The following is a 26,171-nucleotide window of genomic DNA, read 5'->3' on the forward strand; positions in this document are numbered from 1 at the left end:
GGCCTCCCTAAGTGCTGAGATTACAGCTGTGAGCCACCACACCTGGCCAGGAATCATGAATGTTCTTAATGAAACCTAAAATTATTCATCATTTCCACAAGATTTTCAATTTATTTTCCCTAGATCCATCAGAGGTATCACTGTCTATGGCAGCTACAGCCTTCAAAAGTGTTTTTTTTTTTAAATAATAAGACTTGAAAATCAAAATTACTCCTTGATTGGCTGCAGAATAGGTGTTCTTTTAGAAGGCATGAAAATAACATTAATCTCTTTGTATGTCTTCATCAGAGTTCTTGGATGTCTAGGTACATTGTTAGTGAACAGTAATATTTTGAAAATAATCTTTCTTTGTGAGTATAGGTTTCAGTTGTGGGCTTAATATTTGGTAAACAATGCTGTCAACACGTGCTGTCATCAGGTTTTGTGGTTCCATTTATAGAGCACAGGCAGATTTAGCATAATTATTTTTTTTCTCATGGGGTGGGGGAAAGAAAAGTGATTAGAATAATTCTTAAGGGCTCTAGGATTTTGCAAATAGTAAATGAGCATTGGCTTCAACTTAAAGTCACCAGTTGCATTATCTCCTAACAAGAGAGGCAGCCTGTCTTTGGCACCTTTGAATACAGGCACGGACTTCTCCTTTCTAACTTTGAATTTCCTTGATGGCATCTTCTTCCAATAAGGCTGTTTCATTTTCATTGAAAATCTGTTTTTTAGCGTAGCCACCTTCATCAATTATCTTAGCTAGGCCTTCTGGATAACTTGCCACACCTTCTCCATCAGCACTTGCTGCTTCGCCTTGTGCTTTTATGTTACGGAGAAGACATCTTTCCTTAAACCTCACGAAGCAACCTCTTTTAGCTTCAGACTTTTCTTCTGCAGCTTTCTTTTTTGTTGTTGTTTTTGTTTTTGTTTTGAGATGCAGTCTCGCTCTGTCGTCAGGCTGGAGTGCAGTGGGGCACGATCTTGGCTCACTGCAAACTCTGCCTCCCGGGTTCAAGCGATTCTCCTGCCTCAGCCTCCCCAGTAGCTGGGATTACAGGCACGTGCCGCCACACCCAGCTAATTTTTTTGTATCTTTAGTAGAGACGGGATTTCACCATGTTGGTCAGGATGGTCTCAATCTCCTGACCTCGTGATCTGCCCAACTCGGCCTCCCAAAGTGCTGGGATTATAGGCATGAGCCACCACGCCCAGCTTCTTCTGCAGCTTTGTCTCTCTTATCCTTCATAGAACCCGAAGAGCACTGGGGCCTTGCTGTGGATTAGGATTTGACTTATGGGAATGTTGTGGCTGGTTTGGTCTCCTATCCAGACCACTCAAACTTTCTCCAGATTAGCAATAAGGTTGTTTGGTTTTCCTATCATTTTTATGTTCACCGGAGTAGCATGTTTAATTTCCTTCAAGAACTTTTCCACTGCATTCACAATTGGCTAACCATTTGGCACAAGAGGACTAGCTTTCAGCCTCTCTCTGGTTTCAATATGTTTTTCTCACTAAGCTTAATTATTTCTAGCTTTTGATTTAAGTAGGAGATATGTGACTCTTCCTTTCATTTGAACATTTAGAGGCCATTGTAGGGTTATTGGTTGACCTAATTTCAGTATTGTTGTGTCTCAGGGAATAAAGAGGCCCAAGGAGAGGAAGAGAGATAGGAGAACAGAACAGCTGGTCAGTGGAGCAGTCAGAATACACACATTTATCAATTAAATTTGCTGTCGGTATTAGTCCGTTCTCGCATTGCTATGAAGAAGTACCTGAGACTGGGTAATTTATAAAGAAAAGGTTCTTGCATTGCTATAAAGAAGTACCTGAGACTGGGTAATTTATAAAGAAAAGGTTCTTGCATTGCTATAAAGAAGTACCTGAGACTGGGTAATTTATAAAGAAAAGAGGTTTAATTGGCTCATGGTTCCACAGGCCGTACAGGAAGCATAGTGGCATCTGGTTCTAGGGAGACCTGTGGAAGCTTACAATTATGGCAGAAAGCAAAGGGGGAGCCAGCACTTCACATGACTGGAGCAGGAGGAAGGGAGACAGAGGTGCTACACATTTTTTTTTTTTTTTTGAGATGGAGTCTCGCTCTGTCACCCAGGCTGGAGTGCAGTGGCACGATCTTGGCTCACTGCGAGCTCCATCTCCTGGGTTCACACCGTTCTCCTGCCTCAGCCTCCCAAGTAGCTGGGACTACAGGAGCCCGCCACCACGCCCAGCTATTTTTTTGTATTTTTAGTAGAGACGGGGTTCCACCGTCTAGGCAGGATGTTAGGCAGGATGGTCTCAATCTCCTGACCTTGTGATCTGCCCGCCTTGCGCGCCCGGCAGTTTCTTTTTTTTTTTTTTTTTTTGAGACAGAGTCTCGCTCTGTCACCAGGCTGGAGTGCAGTGGTATGATCTCGTCTCACTGCAACCTCTGCCTCCCAGGTTCAAGCAATTTTCCTGCCTCAGCCTCCTGAGTAGCTGGGAGTACGGGTGTGCGTCACCACACCCATCTAATTTTTTTTTTTTTTTTTTGTATTTTTAGTAGAGATGGGGTTTCACCATGTTGGCCAGGATGGTCTAGATCTCTTGACCCTGTGATCCGCCTGCCTTGGCCTTCCAAAGTGCTGGGATTAAAGGTGTGAGCCACCATGCCCAGCCTCTGCTACACACTTTTAAACAACCAGATCTCACGAGAACTCACGCACTATTGGAACCCAGTACTAAAGGGAAAATCTGCTGCTATGATCCAGTCACTTCCCACCAGGCCCCACCTCCAACATTGGGGATTACATTTGATGTGAGATTTGGGTGGGGACAACATCCAAACTATATCACCATCTTATATGGATGCGTGCAGTTCATGGTGCCCCAAAATAAATAGTAACATCAAACTCTTAATGATCACAGGCGGCCATAACAGATATAATAAGAATGAAAAAAATTGAAATATTGCAAGAATTTCCAAACTGTGACACAGAGACATGAAGTGAGCACACGCTATTGGAAAAAATGGCAACCTTAGATTTGCTTGATGCAGGGTTGCCACAAACCTTCAATTTGTAAATTGCAGTGAGCCAAGATTGCATCATTGTACTCCAGCCTGGACAAGAATGAAACTCCATCTCAAAAAAAAAAAAGTTATAGCTGATTATAAAATCATCTTTTAAAGAGGACCAAAGTGAGAAAACAATTGTCTGTGGATGACAAAAATATTTTAGGGCAGCCACAGTTAAAGGCACAATTGACAAGGAAATTTACTTCTGTGGCACACAGTCATTTAACATAATAATTATAATTATTATTGTTAACATATACTAAGTCATATTAGAATTATAGCAGTTTTATATAATTTTGGAACATACACCAATAACACATTTACACAAATATAGACCAAAGAAAGTCATTTGATATTTGACAATGCTTCCTGTATGATTTTTGTACCAAATAAGCCATTTTGAGACTTTAGAGGACCTAATATCTAAATATTAGGTTAGAAAGAGAGCATAACTTATAATTTGATTTTGGAAAGCTTGTCAAATATCAAAGGTTTAAAACACCAGATATCACAAAATAGAATCCCAAGTCACCATAAGTCATTCATTTGGCAAAAATAACTCAAACAAATTAAAAAAAAAACCTTTATTCTGATAAAAGGAGACTTAGCTTTCCAAACAAGGCTCAATGAAGATAGCATGAAGCCAGCTGAATCTGTCTCTTCTTTCTGTCCTCCTTTTTTTCCCTGCCATTTACCCAAAGGAGAAAACAAAACTCTTTCATTATCTTTTAACATTACATAAAAATCATCTTTGAAAGAGAAAACCAAATTTCATGTTTGCATTAGTGCATCTTTAATGCTAAAACTAGTTTTTACATAAAATTGTATATATCTATCCAGTTTTAATTAGTTTGACCATAAGGTAAGATTTTCATAAACTTTTTAGAACGCTTTATAATTTTCCATCAAACAGAAGATCCATTTTCTAAGAAAACCCTGTTATTTGGACACATGGGCCCAGATTCTGGCCCCACATCAGTGTGATTTTAATGTTTTAACCTATGGAAAAATGCTAAATAATTTTTTTTAGCTCTTGGCCAACTTGTTTATACCCACAGAATTTTTTACAAGATCAACCCTTTACAAACCCTTTTCACTTTGCTTCAACCTTCAGTTTCGTCCCGTTACTCTTTTAGGTTAAGACAATCTTTAAAACCCTCAGGCCTGGCGCGGTGGCTCACGCCTGTAATCCCAGCACTTTGGGAGGCCGAGATGAGCGGATCACAAGGTCAGGAGATTGAGACAATCCTGGCCAACATGGTGAAACCCCATCTCTACTAAAAATACAAAAATTAGCTGAGCATGATGGCGTGCACCTGTAGTCCTGGCTACTCGGGAGGCTGAGATAGGAGAATCACTTGAACCCGGGAGGTGGAGGTTGCGGTGAGCCGAGATCACGCCACTGCACTCTAGCCTGGTGACAGAGTGAGACTCCATCTCAAAAAAAAAAAAACCCTCAAAACTAGACAAAATTACATTCCCTTTAACAAAAGCCATATTCCTATGCCTTCTTATAATCTTTTACCAAAAACACATTCCCTACACACCTTGTATGTAAAACTGTTTCTCCAGTGGTCTCAATTACATGTTACAATATTAACTCTTAGCAATTTTTATTTTTAGTGAAAACTCTGATAAGTAAGATATTTTAATTATGTATTAGGGGTGGAGCCTAGGACATTAAACAGAAATGAAGATAAGGTCAGACTCTTTTTAGCATAGCTAGCGGGCATGGCTCTCCATATGTCCCCAGGCCTTATATATTATCTAAGCCTCTAAAGTAGGTAAATCAAACAATTTTCAAAAGTCAAGAAACAGTTTGACCTTAAAGCATTTAGCAAATCTGACCTTAATTTAGGGCAAATGTCTACATTTTCAAGACAACTTATTTTACCAATAATCTTTAAAACTGTCCTTATTTCCAAAAGATTACTAAAGCCACGTGAACAAAAAGGCATTAAAGTTTCTATTTTTCTGACAAAATATTTTATTTAAGTGCTTTTTTCCTAAGCCAATTAATCAGAGCTCTTTTATATATAAACATCACACACACACACACATACACACCCACACACACACAACACCCCACATGTAAATAGAGACAGAAGATTGGGCACTTGTAAGATTTTTCATTTGCCAGTTTCTTAATTGGATGACTGGCTTCAGGGTGGAGCTCTTGGAGGAATAGAGCCGGGACAGCATGCGTTTCTAGGACCAAATAAGTAGCAAATAAACAGCTGAAGGCAAGACAGATCTCCAAAGTTAGAGGTACCGTTTTATACTTGTTTCTCAATCCCCAAAAGGAGGGAAATACTACGGGAGAAGACAATGCAGTGCTTTTACCGACTGTGCATTTCATTGCAAAGCAACCCAAAGCCAATCAGCCCATTTTGTAATCAGCCCATCTTCATGAGAGTCTCATCTCCTAGTGAGGGGTGAGGATGTTGCCTTATCTTCCAGGTGGCCAAGAGCATGCTTCTCTGATCCAAGTGTGCAGAGACAAGTATCCCTCCATAATTACTATTAGCCACCCCTTAAAGTACATTTCCTACCCAGTTATTACACACCAAAGCTCTCTCATAACGCAAAGTAATTGCTGATACCTCCCTGCCACAAACTCAAGAACCGTCAGATAACACAATGCAAGACAGAACGGAGCCTTTGATTTTGAGAAGGATCTATCCACTCTGAGTCCATCCAATTCCTGGGGTTTCATGAGGAAAACAGTGGTTTTTTTCCAAAACGTGGTCTCTGGTGCCTCCTCTGTTTTTCCCAATGAGTCCTAGGCTACCAGAAGTTATCTTAGGGCTTCTCATGTGCCTTAAGGATGACAAGACCAAAAAAATAAAAAATAAAAAAAAAATGGAGAAAAATAATTCAGTCAACTGAGAAGAAAAAAATCTTTTTTCAGAAAAATAAGTTCCAAGAAGAGAAAAACATAAAGGCCTTTTAAATATACCTACAGCTTGTTTATCCACTTTTAATTAAGCTGACATTTAATCATAGTACTCTTTAAAAAATAAATCCTTTCAGATATCTTATTACCCGAATTTAGCCACGCCAAGTGGCCAATATTTCTGGTTTCTGAACTTTACCAAAGGTAACCTCCTAGGTTCCTCAAGAACATGGTAAACAGTTTCTTTTTTACAAGATTTACAAACTCCACAAGGTAGTTCAGAGAAAGGAAAATTCAAGAGGGGAAATCAGAAGCTATCCATTGGTGGAAAAACACCTAATAAATGGCAAAGTTACACAAATAACAAACCAGAAAGGAATCATTCCAGAAGCCAACAATTGAACCCAGGCCACCACTGTCAAAAAGATAAAGCCTTAGTTGCTGAGCTATATAGCATTGAGCAGTTTCCACTGCTTTTTCCAGAAAGAGCCTAAAGAAGCCAATTTCAAGCTTACAAGGCTTTTATCTGCTCAAGAAAAATTTTTTGGACTATGACATGAACCCCCAAATTTCTGTCCTCTGGATGGTGGAAACCAAAAGAAAGTATCCCCATATGGTCACAAGATTTAGCTCTGAAGGACACAAAACAAGACATAGAAATTTCTTACAGTATTGGCTATCATATATCAAGTAGGAAAAATAAGTTACAGGATAGTATGACCTCATTTTTAAAAAACAAAAGAACTCCTGAAATGCCAAACTCTATATGTCTATGTCCATAGCTGTATCTTCGTCTAATCTATATTTATATGAGTCATAGGCATAGAACAAAATCTAAGGAAAGAGGCTACACAGCAAATTATTAATAGTTTATCTCTGGTAGTGACATTGGGTAGAAAGGGATTAGATTGTTATTTTCACTTAATATTGTTCTGTGTTTCAATTTGTCATTAAAATTATCTATAGCATGCATTTAAAATTGTTTTAATTTTTATTTAAATTTTGTTCACAAGTGCTGTCAATAAGCATTTTTTTTGTAATTCACAAAATGATAAATATTTTTAAGTGAAAATAGAAAATAGTTTCAGCTAGGTGCAGCTGAGCATGCCTGCAGTCCTAGCCTGAAACTCTTTTTCAGGAGGCTGAGGTGGTGAAACTGCCTTTGCAAAATTATGACTGAGACAGTGAAAGAGATCTAACTTAACTGACTCCATCTTACTTCTAACCGCCAAGCTGTCCTTGTTCATTCCTGGGTGTAGGCTGAACTAACTTTGGGAGAAACATAGTTTATAGTTTAAACAAACATGGTAATAGCCCTTTCCCAAAGCAGACCTCCCTTTTGCCTGGGGAATAGATTGCCTTTGTAGGACTAACATTAGCCGCAAGATTAAAATTATAGTTTAGAAGTCATGGAGCTGGAGGCTACAAGGTTCTGACCCTCCCTAAACTGTTCCTAAGATCAGTGCTTAATATAGTTTGCAGACCCTGCGCTTGATGGAGATGAGGGTTCATCTAGTGCCCTGCCTGTGACTGTGTTCAGTTTCAAGTCTATTAAATGCCAGGAATGTAAATGCCACTGTTTTCTAATGCAGCTTTAATTTTTTTATCAAAACCCTGAAACAAAGTGTTTTTAAAATCATCTAATTTTACAAAGTAGTCCCCAAAAGTTTCTTCCTTACTTCTTCCCTAGAGCTGATGTCTTGGGAATTTTCCTCCATGTCTCCAAATCACACACTTGTATTGCTACTTCTTGACTTTTAGTTAGAGGCATTATCTGTTAACCTCCCACTAGGGAAGATGTGAATTTAGTTCTATTTTCTCCTCCTCCCCCACCACACACATGTGCCCTCTCCCCCTACCCCTTTCTTTCCAATATAGTTATATGGTTAATTCCATATTCAGTGTTTACATTTTGATACTTATATTTGTTTTATTCAACTTCAGAGCTGAGTCATATAGTAAATATGATTGCTTTTTCTGCTTAATTTTGTTTTTCCTGGTATTGGTAATTATTGAGTTTTTGTTAGTATTTTTCCTCCATTTACTTATGAGTCCTTTAACCCCAAATTGTTTGCCAGTTTTCTAAATTTCTTCCCAACAACTTCAACACATAGATGTTTTATCATTTTCATCTTCATGATGAAATCACTTCCAGTCCTACTACCTTTTAAACTAGTTGCCCATTATTCCTAGTGCTTAGCTCTCATCCTGGGATCTCCCTTTACCATGACCCTGGAGATTCCATTAGCTTCTCTCCTGTATTAGACTCCTTCTTATCTTCCTCTTTCTTGGTTTACACCCTCATTTTGGTGGAGCACATCCCCTACTAACTTCCTATGACAGAGAGGAGGTCCAGGAGAAAAGAGTTTTGAAATTCTACTTCCTAAGGATATTTAACTCTCATACTTGATAGTTTGGTTGGACATCTCCTTACATTTTCAGAAATGTAAAGTATAGAAAAATATTTTCCATCATAAAATGAGACAACATTTATGTGAAAAAGTGAGGTAATATTTTCCTAAATGTATCCATCCAAACTCTGAATCTGAAAGATCAGTGCCTTCTGCTTCTCTTCAAGATGTGGCAAGTCTTAATTCCAAATAGGTGAATTTTATATTTTTATTTCTTTTTGGTTTTCAAACAGGGATCTATTTGTGATGACTATATGGCAACTCTTTGCTGTCCTCATTGTACTCTTTGCCAAATCAAGAGAGATATCAACAGAAGGAGAGCCATGCGTACTTTCTAAAAACTGATGGTGAGTCAATGCAAACATGCCTCTCAGAATATGTGGGTTTTTAGAAATATCACTAAAGACTTTGTCAATTATTTGTTGTTTTGAATAATTCAGCAATAACTATTTCTTCAGTCTCCTGAAGTGCTATCATAATATCAAGATTGGCTTTAATTTTCTTCTTATGAAGAAGATAGCTCTATACTTTGAAACCATATTTTAGTAAATAAAGGAATGGTGAATTTTCTAAACTTCTCAGAATTCTGGTGATCTATTAAGGAAGCACTTACCACTTGTAAAATACCAGAGTATGATGAGATACAAAAGAATTAGAAAACATGTTCCCTGCTAAGACAAACAAGTTGACAAAAGGAATTCGTAAATAATTATAAAATAGAAGAGTAATGAAAATAACATACTGTATGATAGTTGGATTGATTATGGCATAAAGCATCTATCATAGCAAGGTGAGGTTAAATAGAAAACTCCTATTGGAGAAGCTGAACTTTGAAGGAGGTGAACATAGAATTTAGAATGTTTGGAAATGTTATATAGAATTCACCATCTGAAATTCAATCAAGTCATTTTCAACTAATTTTTCTCAGGACTATCTATTGAGGATGTAGTTAAGTAGAAATCAACATGATTTACTCCATCCCCTGTAGAATATATCTTAAGTATGGGAAGAACACAATTTTTCTACTCTTTGTAATATCCAGTTTCCTTCCTGAAGTGATAAGGACTCTGTATGGGTTAATAAAAATAACTCTTGGGAGATATGTAAAAAAATGTTCATTTACTTAGTAAGTAATGTATCAAGGATCTAGGATCAAGTATATATTATCTTAGCAACTAATGTATCAATGTATCAATATCTAAGACTAGGTAAGATACTGTTAGGTATTGTAGTAGGGTTGGGGAACAAGATAAATAAGCTAGTCCCTCTGTCATTATAGAATTTATACTAAAAAAGGGGGATTAGACAAACCCCTAACTAAAATGCAGAATTCAATTAATGCCTATAGACAAAGCGGTATTTTATGTTCAGAGGAGGAAAAGATCACATCTTGTAAGATGTATAAGTGAAAGTTTCTTGAAAGCAGTGATTTTTAATTCTAAAGGGGAAGTGCGTATTAGTTCACAACAAGAAACAGATGGCACTCAAACTGTGATAGTTCAAAGATTTAATGAAGACTAATTATAAAGGTGTGGGTGGGGCATTGTAGGGAAATGACAAGGGATGGTGTAATAACCAGCCTGGCAACAGCCCCAGGGAGGAGAAGAGGGAGCAGTGACCTGAATCCTTAAGGAGAGAGCTGTGTGAAGAGGCCTGCCCTGAAAGAAACAGTATCCTCTCAAGAGAGGGTTGTGAGCAGCCCGAGGCAACCCATAGAACTGAAAAAGTACCCTGACCTCACTTTCAGATGTCCTTCTGGTTTTCCCATTGGCTGAACCCACCAGAAAGGCAGAGGGCAGCAAAGTGTCACAGTAGTCCGCAGGTCGCTTCCCAGGGCACACAGCAGGATGGTCAAGGGAGTTAAGTAAATCAGATAGGGGCAAACAGAGGATCACTGACTCAAGATGTGGTTTTAATTAATAGAAATGGAGGCTGAGTGCAGTGGCTCACGCCTGTGATCCCAGCACTTTGGGAGGCCAAGGCAAGAGGACTGCTTGAATCCAGGAGTTCAAGACCAGCCTGGGGAACATGTTGAAACCCTGTCTCTTGAAAAAATACAAAAATTAGCTAGGTGTGGTGGTGCACGCCTGTAGTCCCAGATACTTGGGAGGCTGAGGTGGGAGGATCACTTGAGCCTGGGAGGTAGAAGCTGCAGTGAGCTATGATCACACCACTGCACTCCAGCCTGGGCAACAGAACAAGACCCTGTCTCAAAAAAAAAAAAAAAAAAAAAAAGGAAAAGAAAAAGAAAAGAAATGAAATGTTGCTTCTAATCAGCAATATTAATGAAACTAGAGAGGCAAAAACAGAGAAAATATCTTTATGAGCTTAGGTCCAACTTGGCTAGAACATATGGCATAAGTAGAAAAATAATGAAAAATAAAAGATTTTAAAGGCCTTAGCATGCAATGTCTGAATACTAAGCTAATGACTTGGTAGGAATTGGGAAATTATTGCAGGCTTGAAGTAAATGAATAGAACTACTCTTTAGAAATATGAATCTAAGGCTGGGCACAGTGGCTCATGCCTATAATCCCAACACTTTGGGAGACCGAGGTGGGAGGATCACTTGAGCTCAGGAGTTCAGCACCAGCGACCAGCCTGGGCAACATAGCGAGACCTCATCTCTACTAAAAAGTAAAAATAAAAATAAATAAAATTTAAAAATAATAAATATTAATCTAATAATAGTATATAGTACAGACTACAGGATGAGGCCAGAAGCAAAGATGGGGAGTTAGATCATTCCAACACTGTTTACTTAAATAAATACATGAAACAATTTGGATCAAATATCTACCCACACATTCATAGTAATGAGTCCTGATAGCTCAAGTGTTTTCTTTAACCTCAGGGAAAATATCTCACTGAATCTTTAGGTGGGTTTGAAGTAAAATGCCTTGGCGGTCCTGACTCCTTCTCATCAACTTGGACCCTACATCACTCACTGGCAATAAAACTTTAGACACACAGATATCGAAATGGGGAGAAACAAGAGAGAAAGAGCAAGGAATAACAACATGATTTATGTTAAAATAGATTGAGATGAAGGACATAGGAATCCACTGGAAAAGCTCCCCATAGTCCAAACTGGGGCACTTTGAGGAACAAAATAAGGTCATGTTAGATTATAACCCAAAGTATAAAATATCTATGAGTTTATGCTGACATAAATGATTGAATAAAATTTGAAAATTGAAAAAAAGTATGTATGTTGAAAGCAGGGAAAACTGGGAATTTTGAGAGCAAAGAAGTGGCAGGAGAATTTCTGTATGGGAGAAGTGACACATCTCCCATATGGAACTCCAAATATTTAGGTACATACTCCTTCCTCAAGGAGAGCGGCATGATTCCCCACCCTGAAGTGGGGGTTTCCATAGTGACTTCCTTCCAAAAAGTACAGCATGAAAAGTACAGTATGCAAGTGCACTCTCTATACTGTATGGAGTAACTCCACAATGGAGAAACCTGACACAATGACCTGAGCCAGGTAATCAACGTCACCATCATTGGTAATAAGTCATATTGATAGTTTGCACCCCTGATTTGATGTGATGAGAATGGCACTTTACCTTTGTAGTCTTCCTCCCAAAACCTCTTAACTCCAGTCTAACCATGAGAAAAACATCAGACAAATCTAAACTGAGGCACATTCCACAAAATACCTGACTACTCCTCCTGAAAACTGTCAAGGTCATCAAAAACAAGGAAAGGCTGAGAAACAGTCACAGTTTAGAGGAGCCTAAGAGAAGATGACAATTAAATGTAATGTGGTATGCTGGATGAGATGCTGGAACAGAAAATTAAAGTAGGTAAAAACTGAGTAATCTGAAGGTAGTATGGCCTTTGATTAGTAGTAATGCATCAGTATGGGTTCATTAGTTTTGACAAACCTCCCATGGTAATGTAAGATGTTAACCAACAGGAAAATTGGGTGCCAGATACATGAGAGCTCGCTGTACTATCTTTGCAACTTTTCCGTCAATCAAAAATGATTCTGCAATTAAAAGTTTATTAAAAATTATAAAAGTATATTAAGAAAATTCAAAACTCTTGTGTGTCCTTTATAGGTGAAAAGCTCTTACCGAAGCAACAAAATTCAGCAGACACCTCTTCAGCTTGAGTTCTTCACCATCTTTTGCAACTGAAATATGATGGATATGTTTAAGTACAACTGATGGCATGAAAAAAACCAAATTTTTGATTTATTATAAATGAATGTTGTCCCTGAGCTTAGCTAAATGGTGCAACTTAGTTTCTCCTTGCTTTCATATTATCGAATTTCATGGCTTATAAACTTTTTAAATTACATTTGAAATATAAACCAAATGAAATATTTTACTGATAAGATTCTTCATGCTTCTTTGCTCTCCTTAAAATGTCTTTTTCACTAGTTAGTTCCAAGGGTCAGTCTCACAATTTTGTTCTTATACTTTGATTTCCTTTTTCTTTTTTTTTTTTTTAATAGAGTTGGGGGGTCTTTCTTTCTTTCTTTCTTTCTTTTTTTGAGATAGAGTCTCGCTCTGTTGCCCAGGCTGGAGTGCAGTGGCGTGATCTCAGCTCACTGCAACTTCCACCTCCTGGATACAAGCGATTCTGCTGCCTCAGTCTCCCGAGTAGCTGGGATTACAGGTTCCCGCCACCATGCCCAGCTAATTTTTGTATTTTTAGTAGAGACGGGGTTTCACCATCTTGGTCAGGCTGGTCTCGAACTCCTGACCTCGTGATCCACCTGCCTCGGCATCACAAAATGCTGGGATTACAGGCATGAGCCACCGCGTCCAGCCTAGAGTTGGGGGTCTTTCTATGTTGCCCAGGCTGGTCTTGAACTCCGGGCCTCTAGCAAGCCTCTCATCTCAGCCTCCCAAGGTGCTGGAATTACAGGTGTGAGCCACTGCACCATACTTTGGTTTCTTAGCAGGAGATTTTGGTTCACAGTAACCCAGCTCTCTTTCATCTAAGAACTTTAGATGAGAAAAAAAAAATAGACTACAGGTAACTATTCCCAGGCAGTTATGGTACATTTAGCCAACACTTTTGCCTCTTCTCATGTTATCTGTTAGTATTAATGCTGACAAAGCAAGATTTTATGCGAAACAACACACCAAGCCTTGCTTTTCCACTGCATTCCTCAGGAGGTTGTTTATTGTGTTGTTGATTTTCTTTCCCTTTTGAATATGAGATATCAGAGTAAGAAAACTCTGATCAGAGTTTTCTGAAAACTCTGATTAGAGTAAGAAAAATTTGATCAATGATCAAATTCAGTGACTCAATTTTGGTTAAATTTTATCCATCAATAGATGGATAAAAGTGTAAAATGATTTTTTTCACATTTCTTGTCCCATTTGATCCGTCAGCATCATTTTGCCCTGATGAAAATCTCACTTCCTAATTTCCCCTAGTTCTCCTCCTACACTTCTGATTCCATTTCATTTGTTGGGGTGGGGGAAGTAAGGGGCAAAACTATTTATCTTATACACTTATTGTGAAATCTCAGTGAGACAAAATGTCAAAGCACCTGGAACTTAGTAGGCACTCAACAAATTCAAGCACTCTGCCCTTTCCTCCACTTACCCTATAGCTGTGGGTGCTTTGCAGGGTTCTAGCTTGAGTCCACTCCTTTCACATCTCACGTTCCTAGATAGCATCATCTACTCCCATGGTTCTAACTGCCTCTTAGGACCCCAAAGTCTGTACTTCCAGTTTCTCCCTCACTATTGATCTTCAGAATGTCTCTCTTGCTAGCTGTGAAAATGAGTCCATCTGGATGTCCCCTAGACCTTGTCTACCCAACAAGTCCAATGATATCACTTAGTTGTTCAAGGTGAAAAATCCAGGTACCAATGACCCCTGAATTGCCTCATCGCACCTTTCTCCTTTTCCCCGATATCCAATCAGACACCCACTCTGTCACCGATACTCCACTTGAAAGCCCCAAGGGGTGATCTATTTTGTTTGCTGCTGTATTCCCAGTGCCTAGAACAATGCCTGACACCAGTAGGTATCTACTCAATCATTTATTGAATGAATTAATCTGTCCTCTCCTCTTTGCTGACATAAATGTAGTCCAAACCTTATTACCTCTTTGGCAAATCATGTTCATACCCTCTAAACTAACCTTCCTGCCGCTAGAAACTCCAGCTTCCCTTGCCTTCTCTCCAGTCCATCCTATACACTGTGTACCATGAGTTAAATTGTGAATTTTTTGTTCTTTTCTTTTTCTTTTTCTTTTTCTTTCTTTCTTTCTTTCTTTTTTTTTTTTTTTTTTTTTTTGAGATATAGTTTCACTCTTGTTGCCCAGGCTGGAGTGCAATGGCGTGATCTCTGCTCACTGCAACCTCCACCTCCCGGGTTCAAGCAATTCTCCTGCCTCAGCCTCCTGAGTAGCTGGGAATACAGGCATGTGCCACCACCCCAGCTAATTTTGTATTTTTGGTACAGACACGGTTTCTCCATGTTGGTCAGGCTGGTCTTGAACTCCCGACCTCAGGTGATCCACCCGCCTCGGCCTCCCAAAGTGCTGGGATTACAGGCATGAGCCACTGCGCCCAGCCAAATTGTGAATTTTCTAAAACAAACAGACCCCAGTATTTTCCTTGGTTCTTCACAGTGTAGCCTCATTTTACCTCTTTAGCCCACTCTCCTGCCAATTCTTCACTCATAAAATTCCCAATCTTCCCTGCCTTCAACATACATACTTTTTTAAAATTTCAAATTCCAATTGTTCATTGCTGGTATATAGGAAAGCAATTGACTTTTGTACATTAACCTTATATCCTGTGACCTTGCCATAACTGCTTATTAGTTTCAGGAGACTTTTTGTATGTGTTTCTATATAGACAATCATGTTGACTGAGAACAAAGACAGTTTTATTCCTCCTTCCCAATCTGTATAAAGCTACATTTCCTTATCTGGTCTTATTAGCTAGGATTCTGGTATGATATTAAATAGGAACATGAGAGTAAACATCTTTGCCTTGTTCCTGACCTAGGGGAAAATCATATAGTCTCTCATCACTAAGTATGATGTAGGTTTTTTGTAGATATTCTGTATATGATTGATGAAGATCCCCTCTATTTCTAGTATACTGAGCATTTTTTTTTTTTTTTTGAGATGGAGTCTTGCTCTGTCGCCCAGGCTGGAGTGCAGTGGCGCGGTCTCAGCTCACTGCAAGCTCTGCCTCCCAGGTTCACGTCATTCTCCTGCCTCAGCCTCCTGAGTAGCTGGGACTACAGGCGCCCGCCACCACGCCCGGCTAATTTTTTTGTATTTTTAGTAGAGACGGGGTTTCACTGTGTTAGCCAGGATGGTCTTGATCTCCTGACCTCGTGATCCACTCACCTTGGCCTCCCAAAGGGCTGGGATTACAGGCGTGAGCCACTGCACCCAGCCTTTTTTTTTTTTTTTTTAATTAGAGACGGGGTCTTGTTTTGTTGCCCAGGCTGGTCTCAAACTCCCGAGCTCAAGTGATCCTCCTGCCTTGGCCTCCAAAAGTGCTGGGATTACATGCATACCTGGCCTACTGAGCATTTTTATCTTGAATGAGTGTTGGATTTTGTCAAATGCTTTTTCTGTACCTATTAATACAATCATGATTTTTTCCTCTTTAGTATGTTGATGTGATGGGTTACATTAATTGATTTTCAAATGTTGAATCAGTCTTGCATACCTGGAATAAATCCCACTTGGTCATAATATATCATTCTTTTTACACATTATTGCATTTGATTTGCTAATATTTTGTTAAGGATTTTTGCATCTATGTTTATGAGAGACTGTAGTTTTCCCTTTCTTGTCATGTCTTTATCTGATTTTAGTATTAGAGTAATGCTGGTCTCCTAGAGTCAGTTAGGATGTGTTCCCTTAGCTTCTATTTTTTTGGAAGCTATTGTAGAGAATTGGTGTGATTTCTTTCTTAGAAAAAAAATTTTAAGGAAATATTTCTGGGTCAAAGATTTATTTCTTAAATGTTTGATCAATCATCAGTTAACCCATCTAAGCCTGGTGCTTTCTATTATAGAAGGTTATTAGTTATTGATTTAGTTTAACAGGTATAGGCCTATTCAAATTTTCTATTTCTCCTTGTGTGAGTTATGGAACACTGTTCCTTTCAAAGAACTGGCCCATTGCATGGGTTTGGGCCATAATCCCAAAAGACACAATCTTGAATGTTATAATCCCAAATGATGAAATCCTGAAAGATCAAAATCCCTGAAGTCCAAAATCCCCAAAATTCCAATCCCAAATGATTAAAATCCTGAAAATATAATTCTTGACAAAATAATTTTAAAAATTCTTTAAAATTCTTTATTTATATTTTTTAAAGGAGATTTGAGAAACATAAAAACACAACAGAGCACTTCATAGACCATTTTAGACAATAAAACAGGAAATAATAACATACTTTTTTTATTTTTATTTTTTATTCAGACAGGGTCTCACTTTGTCACCCAGGCTGGAGTGCAGTTGTACAATCGCAGCTCACTCCAACCTCCGCCTCCTGGGCTCAAGTGTTAATTTTTGTATCTTTACTACAGACAGGGTTTCACTATGTTGGCCAGGCAGGTCTCCAACTCCTAACCTCAAGTGATCCGCCCACTTCAGCCTCTCAAAGTCAGGGATTACAGGTGTGAGCCACTGTGCCCGGCCTCCTCAGTCCATTTTTAATACTGAAGGTATAAATTGTATAAAGATGTTTAGAAAGTTCTAATTCATTTTATGCATTTTTGCAAATTTGACTCCATGAAAGTGCATTATCATGAAGCTGAATTTGTGTAAGCATTGTGCATGTATGTAAAAACATTGCAACTTCCTCAATAAAAGATCTTCTTTTTGTACATCCATATTTGTGAAAGATAAAATATTTTGAGATCTTGGCTTTTTGGGCAACTGCATGTGTGGTGGTAACTCACTGCGGATTTTTATTGATTTTGTCAAAAGACTTATATTGTCCATCTTGGTATTTCAGATGACCACAGTTATAAAGTTGAGTGCACACAATTACCAATCATATATGTTAATACATTTTGCTTTTTGGCCTATTTCTTTATGAATACAGTTCATCTACTCATAACTCTTATACTTATGAGACTGTTGTTAGGATACCTGAATGTTTATGCTTGCAAAGATATGTGTATTATTGGCCGGGTGTGGTGTGGCTCATACCTGTAATTATAGCACTTTGGGAGGTCGAGGTGGGAGGATCACTTGAACCCAGGAGTTAGGGACTAACCTGGGCAATATAAAATAAATATATTGTAGAGTTGAGGCCTACGGGGCTTAGCAGGTGTTCTCGCCATGTACGGAGATGAGAGATTGTAATAAATAAAGACACAAGACAAAGAGATAAAGAGAAAACAGCTGGGCCCAGGGGACCACTACCATTAAGACACGGAGACAGGTAGTGGCCCCGAATGGCTGGGCACGCTGATATTTATTGCATACAAGACAAGGGGGCAGGGTAAGGAGGGTGAATCTTCTAAGTGATTGACAAGGCGAAGCAAGTCATGTGATCATAGGACAGGGGGCCCTTCCCTTTTAGGTAGCTGAAGCAGAGAGAAGGTGGCATACATCAGCGTTTTCTTCTATGCACTTATAAGAAAGATCAGAGACTTTAAGCCTTTCACTATTTCTTCTACCATTATCTACTACGAACTTCAAAGAGGAACCAGGAGTGCTGGAGGAGCATGAAAGTGGACAAGGAGCGTGACCACTGAAGCACAGCACCACAGGGAGGGGTTTAGGCCTCCGGATAACTGTGGGCAGGCCTGGATAACATCCAGCCTCCCACAAGAAGCTGGTGGAGCAGAGTGTTCCCTGACCCCTCCAAGGAAAGGAGACTCCCTTTTGCGGTCTGCTACATCGTGGGTGTCTTCCCAGACACTGGCATTACCGCTTGACCAAGGAGCCCTCAAGCGGCCCTTATGCGGGTGTGACAGAAGGCTCAGCTCTTGCCTTCTAGGTAACTTGTCACAATGTGCCTTCAGCACCTGACCCTATACCCGCTGGTTATTCCTAGGTTATATTAGTAATGCAACAAAGAGTAATATTAAAAGCTAATGATTAATAATGTTTATAATAATGATTGATAATTGTCCATGATCATCTCTATATCTGATTTGTATTATGACTATTCTTATTCTATTTTCTTTATTATACTGAAACAGTTTGTGCCTTTAGTCTCTTGCCTCGGCACCTAGGTAATCCTTCACGCACAATATATAATAATTTAAAAAATTAAATTTAGCTGTTCATGGTAGCACCTGTAGTCCCAGCTACTCAGGAGTCTGAGGCAGGAGAATCGCTTGAACCTGGAGGCAGAGGCTGCAGTGAGCCGAGATCGTGCCACTGCACTCCAGCCTGGGTGAAAGAGCAAGACTCCGTCTCCAAAAAAAAAAAAAAAAAGAGGAGACAGAGAAAAATGGAGGAATAGAAGACTGCAGCTATCATCCCCCTCCACAAGGACACCAATTTAACAACTTCATGAGGTGTTAAAAATCAGGTGAGCACTCATAGTACCTGCTCTTAACTTTATAATGCTGAAAGAGACACCAAAGAAATAGAAAAAACAGTCCTGAATCACTGACGCCCCTCTCCCCCTGCAGCTGTGTTGTGGTACTGAGGATATCTCTGGGTGCAGGGGAGGGAGAACACAGCAACTGTGATGCACTGAACTCAGTGCTGTCCTGTTATGGCAGAAAGGAAAACCACACCCAACTCAGCTGACGCCTGCCCATGGAGGGAGCATTTAATAACAGCCCTACCCAGAGGGGAATCACTGATCCCAGTGGTCTAAACTTGAGTTCCTGCAAACCTCACCACCGAGGGCTACAGTCTGGGTCTCCAAGTAAACTTGAAAGGCAGCCCAGGCCATGAAGACTGCAGATCTTAGGTGAGTTCTAGTGCTGAACTAGGCCCAGAGGCAGTTAACTGGGAGGGCAGGTGACATACTGAGACACCAGCTAAGGCAGCCAAGGGCATGCTGGCATCACCCCTTCCCTAACTCCAGGCTGCACAGCCCGTGGCTCCAAAGGAGACCCTTTCCTTCTGCTTGAGGAGAGGAGAAAGAAGAGTGGGGAGGACTTCGTCTTGCATCTTGGATACCAGTTCAGCGGCGGCAGAATAGGGGACTGGGAAGAGTCGTGAGGCCCCCATTCCAGGCCCTAGTTCCCAGATGACATTTCTAGACACACCATGGGTCAGAAGGAAACCCACTACCTTGAAGAAAAGGACTCAGTCCTGGCAGCATTCATCACCTGCTAACTGAAGGTTGGCAGGACCCTGAATAACCAGCAGTTACATTTAGGTACTATGTCAAGGCCCTTGGTTGAGCCTCTGAGACTTGCTGGCTTCAGGTGAGACTCAGCACATTACTAGCTGTGGTGGCAACAAGGCAAAACTCCCTCTGTTTGAGAAAAGCAGAGGGAAAAGTAAAGAGGGCTTTGTCTTGCACCTTAGGTACCAGCACAGCCACAGTGGGGTAAAGCACCAAGTGGGCTCTTGAGGTCTCCGATTCCAGGACTTGACTGTTGGACAGCATTTCTGCACCTGCCCCAGGCCAGAGGGGAACCCGTTGCCCTGAAGGGCGAGTCCCAAGGCAGGAAGCATTCAACACAAGCTTGACTTAAGATACCTCGATGCTTAAGGGAATATTGGAGGTAGCCTGGCAGTACTCCTCGTGGCCTGGGGTGACAGTGGCTATGGGGTGAGGCTCCTCTGCATTTGGGAAGGGAAAGGAAGAGTGGGAAGGACTGCATCTGGTGGTCTGAATACCAGCTCAGCCACAGTACAATAGAACACCAGCTAGACTTCCAAGTTTTTTTACTCTAGTCCCTGATTCCCAAACGGCACCTCTGGACTCACCTGGGGCCTGGGGGACCTCTCGGCTCTGAAGGGAAGGACACAGGCTTGGCCGGCTTTGCCACCAGCTAATTGTAGAGCCCCAGGGCCTTCAGCAAACATAGGCAGTAGCCAGGAAGTGGTTACAGCCGGCCTTGGCAAGCCCCACTGCTGTGCTGGCTTCAGGTCTGACCCAATGCAGTCATAGTGGTGGTGGCCACAGGGATGCTTGTGTCACTCCACCGCCGGCTTTATGTGGCTCAGAACAAGGAGAGTGAGACTCTTTTTGCTTGGAAGAAAGTAACAGAATGGAACAGGAGTCTCTCTGGCTGATAATGCAGAGAATTCTTCTGGATCTTTTCCAAGACCATCAAGGTAGTACCTCCATGAGTCTGCAAGAAAACAGTGTTACTGGGATTGGGGTGCTCTCTAAATCAGATACAGCTTACATCACAATATCCAAATACTTTCAAATATCTGGAAAGCCTTTCTAAGAGGGATGGGTACAAATAAGCCCAGACAGTGAAGACTACAATAAATACTTCACTCTTCAATGCCCAGACACTGAAGAACATTTACTAACATCAACACCATCCAGGAAAACATGACCTCCCAAATGAACTAAATGAGCCACCAGGGACCAATCCTGGAGAAACAGAGATGTGTGACCTTTCAGGCAGAGAATTCAAAATAGCTGTGTTGAGGAAACTCAAGAAATTCAAGATAACACAGAGAAGTAATTCAAAATTATATCAGATACATTTAACAAAAAGATTAAAATAAAAAGAATCAAACTGAGATTCCGGAGCTAAAAATGCAATTGGCATACTGAACAATGCATTAGAGGCTTTCAGTAGCAGAATTGATCAAGCAGAAGAAAGAATTAGTGAGCCTGAAGACAGGCTATTTGAAAATACACAGTCAGGGCCAGTCATGGTGGCTCATGCCTGTAATCACAGCATTTCAGGAGGTCGAGGCAGAAGGATCACTTGAGCCCAGGAGTTTGAGTCTAGCCTAGGCAATGTAGTGAGACCCCCCCTTAAAAAAATAAAAAAGACCAGGCGCGGTGGCTCATGCCTATAATCCCAGCACTTTGGGGAGGCCAAGGCAGGCGGATCACCTGAGGTTGGGAGTTCGAGACCAGCTTGACCAAGATGGAGAAACCCTATCTCTACTAAAAATATAAAATTAGCCGGGTATGGTGGCACATGTCTGTAATCCCAGCTACTTGGGAGGCTGAGGCAGGAGAATAGCTTGAACCCGGGAGGCGGAGGTTGCAGTGAGCCAAGATCATACCACTGCACTCCACCCTGGGCAACAGAGCCAGGCTCCATCTCAAAACAAAACAAAACAAAAAAAAGAGCTAAAGAGAGAGTTAGGCCCCAATACAATAATAGCTGGAGACTTCGACACCCCACTTTCAGCACTGGATGGATCTTCCAGGCAGAAAAATCAATAAAGAAACATCAGACTTAATCTGCACAATAGACCAAATGGATCCAGTAGATAATTACAGAACATTTCATCCAATGGCTGTGGAATACACATGCTTTTCCTCAGCATATGGATCATTCTCAAGGATGGATCATTTTAATAAGAAATTTAAAAATTTCTTGGAACAAATGCTAATGGGAGCACAACATACCAAAATCTATGGGATACAGCAAAAGCAGTACTAAGAGGGAAGCTTATCGTTATAGTGCCTACATCAAAAAAGAGGGAAACTTATAGTGCCTACATTAAATAAACAATCTAATGATGCATCTTAAAGAATTAGGAAAACAAGAGCAAACCAAGTCCAAAATTAGTAGAAGAAATAATAAAGATCAGAACAGAAATAAATGAAATTAAAATGAGGTAAACAATACAAAAATCAATGAAACAAAAAGTTGGTTTTTTGAAAAGTTAAGCAAAATTGACAAACTTTTAGCCAGACTAAGAAAAAAAGAGAGATCTAAATTTACCTTCAGTATTGAAAATAATGCGAAGATGAAATACATAGCATAGCGAGTTGGCATTATGTGTAAAGGGGCAGAAGCCATACATGATTAAATAATTTGGCATAAGAGATTTCTTGTATTTTTGGCCTGTGTTTTCACTTCTATGATCTTCAAAACACTCACAGTACTTGTATTTGGGGAGTGGTTGTGGTCTACAAATTTTGTAAGTACATGCTGTCCATCTGAAAGTCTGGTTATTTCTCAGCCATTGCAATTAGGTGGTTTTCTACGTTTGCAGCACGAATAACAATTAACTTTTAAACTGTTTCACTGTTAAGTAGCCTCATACACTTAACACAGCCTTTTCGCAAGGGAACAATTTCACAGATCTCTTCCATTGTGTGGTAAGCAATACAGTAAGAAGAAATGATGTTCAGCTTCCCCAATACCAAATCTGTATTAGTCAGGGTTCTCTAGAGAGACAGAACCAATAGGATATGAGAGGAAATTTATTAGGGAACTTGGCTCATGCAATTATGGTGGCTGAAAAGACCCATGGTGAGGCCATCCGAAAGCTGGAGACCTTGGGATACCGGTAGCATGGCTCAGTCCAACTCCAAAGGCCTCAGAACCAGGAAAGCTGATGGTGCAACTATCCATCTGAGGCCAAAAGCCTCAGGATCCAGGGGGCCACTGGTGTAAGTTCCGGAGTCCGAAGGCTGGCAAACCTGGAGTTCTGGGTCCAAGACAGGAGAAGAAAAGTCTGTCCCAGATCTCAGAGAGAGACCAATTTGCCTTCTATATTTGTTCTGTTTGGGACCCTGGTCAAGTAGTTGGTGCCTACCAACAATGAGGGCAGATCATCCCCCACTTAGTCCACTCAGACTCACATTCTAATCTCTGAAAACACCCTCACAGCCACATCCAAAATAATGCTTTACCAGGTTTCTAGGTATTCCTTAATCCATTCAAGTTGACACCTAAAATTATGTCCACTGTCCACCCCTTGTCAATTTGGCACTCATTTGCATCCCCTTAAACCACACTTAATTTCCAAATAAAGACAAAAAGGCTATGGTTCTGCTTGACATGACACAACTAACATGATGCAACCATCCTGTGTACAACCAAAAAATACACTAATCCCCTTCCCCAGAATTTGGCTTTCAGGGTTTCAACATCGAGGATTTTAATCTTTTGGGATTGTAATTTTCAGGATTTTAGACATGAGGGATTTAGACTTTAGAAATTTTGAACTTTAAGGATTTTGATCTTTTGGGACATCAACATTTGGGGTTTGGCATTCAGGATTGTGTCTTTCAGGATTATGATTATGAGGCAGAATTGCTTGAACCCGGGAGGCAGAGGTTGCAGTGAGCCAAGATCACACCACTGCACTCCAGCCTGGGTGACAAGAGCAAAACTCTGTCTCAAAAAGAAAAAAATTCCATTGTTGTCTGAGAACATACAGTGTAAAATTTCTATTCTTTTACATTTTGAGGTGTGTTTTATGGCCCAGGTTGGTCTACCTCAGTGAACGCTCCAAGTGAGCTGACAAGAGTGAGTACTCTGTTGTTGCAGGACGAAGCAGTCTATGGATGTCAATTATATTCAGTTGATTGGTGGTGCTGTTGAGTACAACAATGTCCTTACTGATTTTCTACTTACTGGATCTGTCCTTTGCTGATAGGCATTGAAGTTGAGATCTCCAACTATAATAGTGGATTCATCTATTTCTCCTTGCAGTTTTATCAGTTTCTGCCTCATGTATTTTTTGATACTCTTGCTGACACTCTGATTTTATTTTATTTTATTTATTTATTTTGAGACGGAGTTTCACTCTGCTGCCCAGGCTGGAGTGAAGTGGTGTGATCTCAGCTCACTGCAACCTCCACCCCCAGGATTCAAGTAATTCTCCTGCCTCAGCCTCCCAAGTAGCTGGGATTACAGGCATCCGCCACCATGCCTGGCTAATTTTTGTATTTTTAGTAGAGATAGGGTTTCGCCATATTGGCTAGGCTGGTCTCAAATTCCTGACCTCAGGTGATCCACCTGCCTCAGCCTCCCAAAGTGCTAGGATTACAGGCATGAGCCACCACGCCTGGCTGACACTCTGGTTTTAAATAAGCATTTTATCATTCTATTTCTCTCCTCTCTTAGCATAACAATTATATTTCTTTAAAAAGTTTTTAAATAGTGGTTTAGAGTTTGCAATATACATTTACAACTAATCTAAGTCAAGTTTCAAATAACACTATACTGTGTCATGGTTGTGCGGATACTTCATAACACGGTATTCCCAATTCCTTCCTCCCATCACTTACACTCCAGTCATTCACTTCAGTTATCCCTAGGCTATAGCTATCCACACATTGTTGCTATAATTCCTTTAAATAAAGTCATCTATTAAATCAATTAAATTTTTTAAAAAGATTTTACCTTCCTGTTTTTTTGCTCTGATACTCTTCCTTTCTTTATGTAGATCTGAGTTTCTAATCCATATCATTTTCCTTCTCTCTGGAAACCTTACTTTAACATTTCTTGCAAAGTATGTCTCCTGGCAAAAAAAGAATCCTTTTTTTTTTTTTTTTTTTGAGACAGGGTCTCACACTATCACCCAGACTGGAGTGCAATGGTGCAATCTCAGCTCACTGCAACCTCCACCTCCCTGGCTCAAACAATCCTCCCATTTCAGCCTCCCAAGTAGCTGAGACCACAGGCGCACACCACCATGCCTGGCTACTTTTATATTTTTTGTAGAGACGGGGTTTCGCCATGTTGCCCAAACTGGTCTTGGACTCCTGGGCTCAAGCAATACACCTGCCTTGGCCTCCCCAAATGTTGGGATTATAGGTCTGAGCCACTACCCCGGCCTTAAATTTCCTTAGTTTTAGTCTTCATTTCTCCTTCACTATTTCTTTTTTTCAATTTGATTTTCTCTTTGCTTTTCTCCTTCACTTTTGAAGGATAATTTTGCTGGATAAAATCCTATGTTTGTGAAGTTTTTCTTTTAACATCATAAATATTTCCTTTCTGGCTCTTGCTTGCATGATTTCAGACAAGAAATCCAATGTTATTCATGTTTCTCTATATGTGTTTTTTTCTTCTGGCTTCTTTCAAGATTTTATGTTTTTGGTTTTCTACAGTTTAGATATACGTCTAGGTGTCAATTTTTTGGTAGTTATTCTGCTTGGCCTTTTCTTAGCTTCCTGGATCTGTGGTTTAGTGTCTATTATTCATTTCAGAAAATTCTTAAACATTATTTCAAATCTTTCTTTCTTTCTTTCTTTTTTTTTTGAGAAGGAGTCTCCCTCTGTTGCCCAGGCTGGAGTTCAGTGGTGTGCTCTCGGCTCACTGCAAGCTCTGCCTTCCGGGTTCACGCCATTCTCTTGCCTCAGCCTCCCGAGTAGCTGGGACTACAGGCGCCTGCCACCACTCCCAGCTAATTTTTTGTATTTTTAGTAGAGATGGGGTTTCACCATGTTAGCCAGATCTCCTGACCTTGTGATCCGCCTACCTCGGCCTCCCAAAGTGCTGGGATTACAGGTGTGAGCCACCGTGCCCGGCCTATTTCAAATATTTCTTCTCTTCCTCTTTCTTTTCCTTCTGGTATCCCCATTACACATGTGACACGACAGAGTCTCGCTCTGTCACCCAGGCTGGAGTGCAGTGGTGTGATATCGGCTCACTGCAAGCTCTGCCTCCTGGGTTCACGCCATTCTCCTGCCTCAGCCTACCAAGTAGCTGGGACTACAGGCACCCACCACCACTGGCTAATTTTTTGTATTTTTTAGTTGAGACAGGGTTTCACCGTGTTAACCAGGCTGGTCTCGATCTCCTGACCTTGTGATGTGCCCACCTCGGCCTCCCAAAGTGCTGGGATTACAGGCATGAGCCACCGCACCTGACCACATGTGACACCTTTTATATTGTTCTCCAGTTCTTGGATATTCTGTCCCAATTTTTTTTTTTTTTTCATTCCTTTTTCTCTTTGCATTTCAGTTTAGGAAGTTTCTATTGACATATTATCAGGCTGTTTCTTTCCTTG

At 40.4% G+C, this 26,171-nt stretch overlaps 1 protein-coding gene across 4 annotated transcripts in view; it reads left to right on the top strand.

Moving 5' to 3' along the window:
• PLAC8 (placenta associated 8) overlaps positions 1-12,692 on the top strand; it is a 25,215-nt gene extending 12,523 nt beyond the window's left edge. For all 4 annotated transcript variants that reach the window (XM_001136484.7, XM_063808824.1, XM_063808823.1 and 1 more), the window contains 2 exons: positions 8,578-8,691; positions 12,415-12,692. In XM_001136484.7, coding sequence (XP_001136484.1) covers positions 8,578-8,682 — 105 coding nt within the window. In that variant the 3' untranslated portion in view covers positions 8,683-8,691; positions 12,415-12,692. The remainder of the gene's footprint in view (positions 1-8,577; positions 8,692-12,414) is intronic.
• The last annotated feature ends 13,479 nt before the right edge of the window (positions 12,693-26,171 follow it).

This window comes from Pan troglodytes, chromosome 3 (genome assembly GCF_028858775.2).
Source record: "Pan troglodytes isolate AG18354 chromosome 3, NHGRI_mPanTro3-v2.0_pri, whole genome shotgun sequence".
Taxonomy (NCBI): domain Eukaryota; kingdom Metazoa; phylum Chordata; class Mammalia; order Primates; family Hominidae; genus Pan; species Pan troglodytes.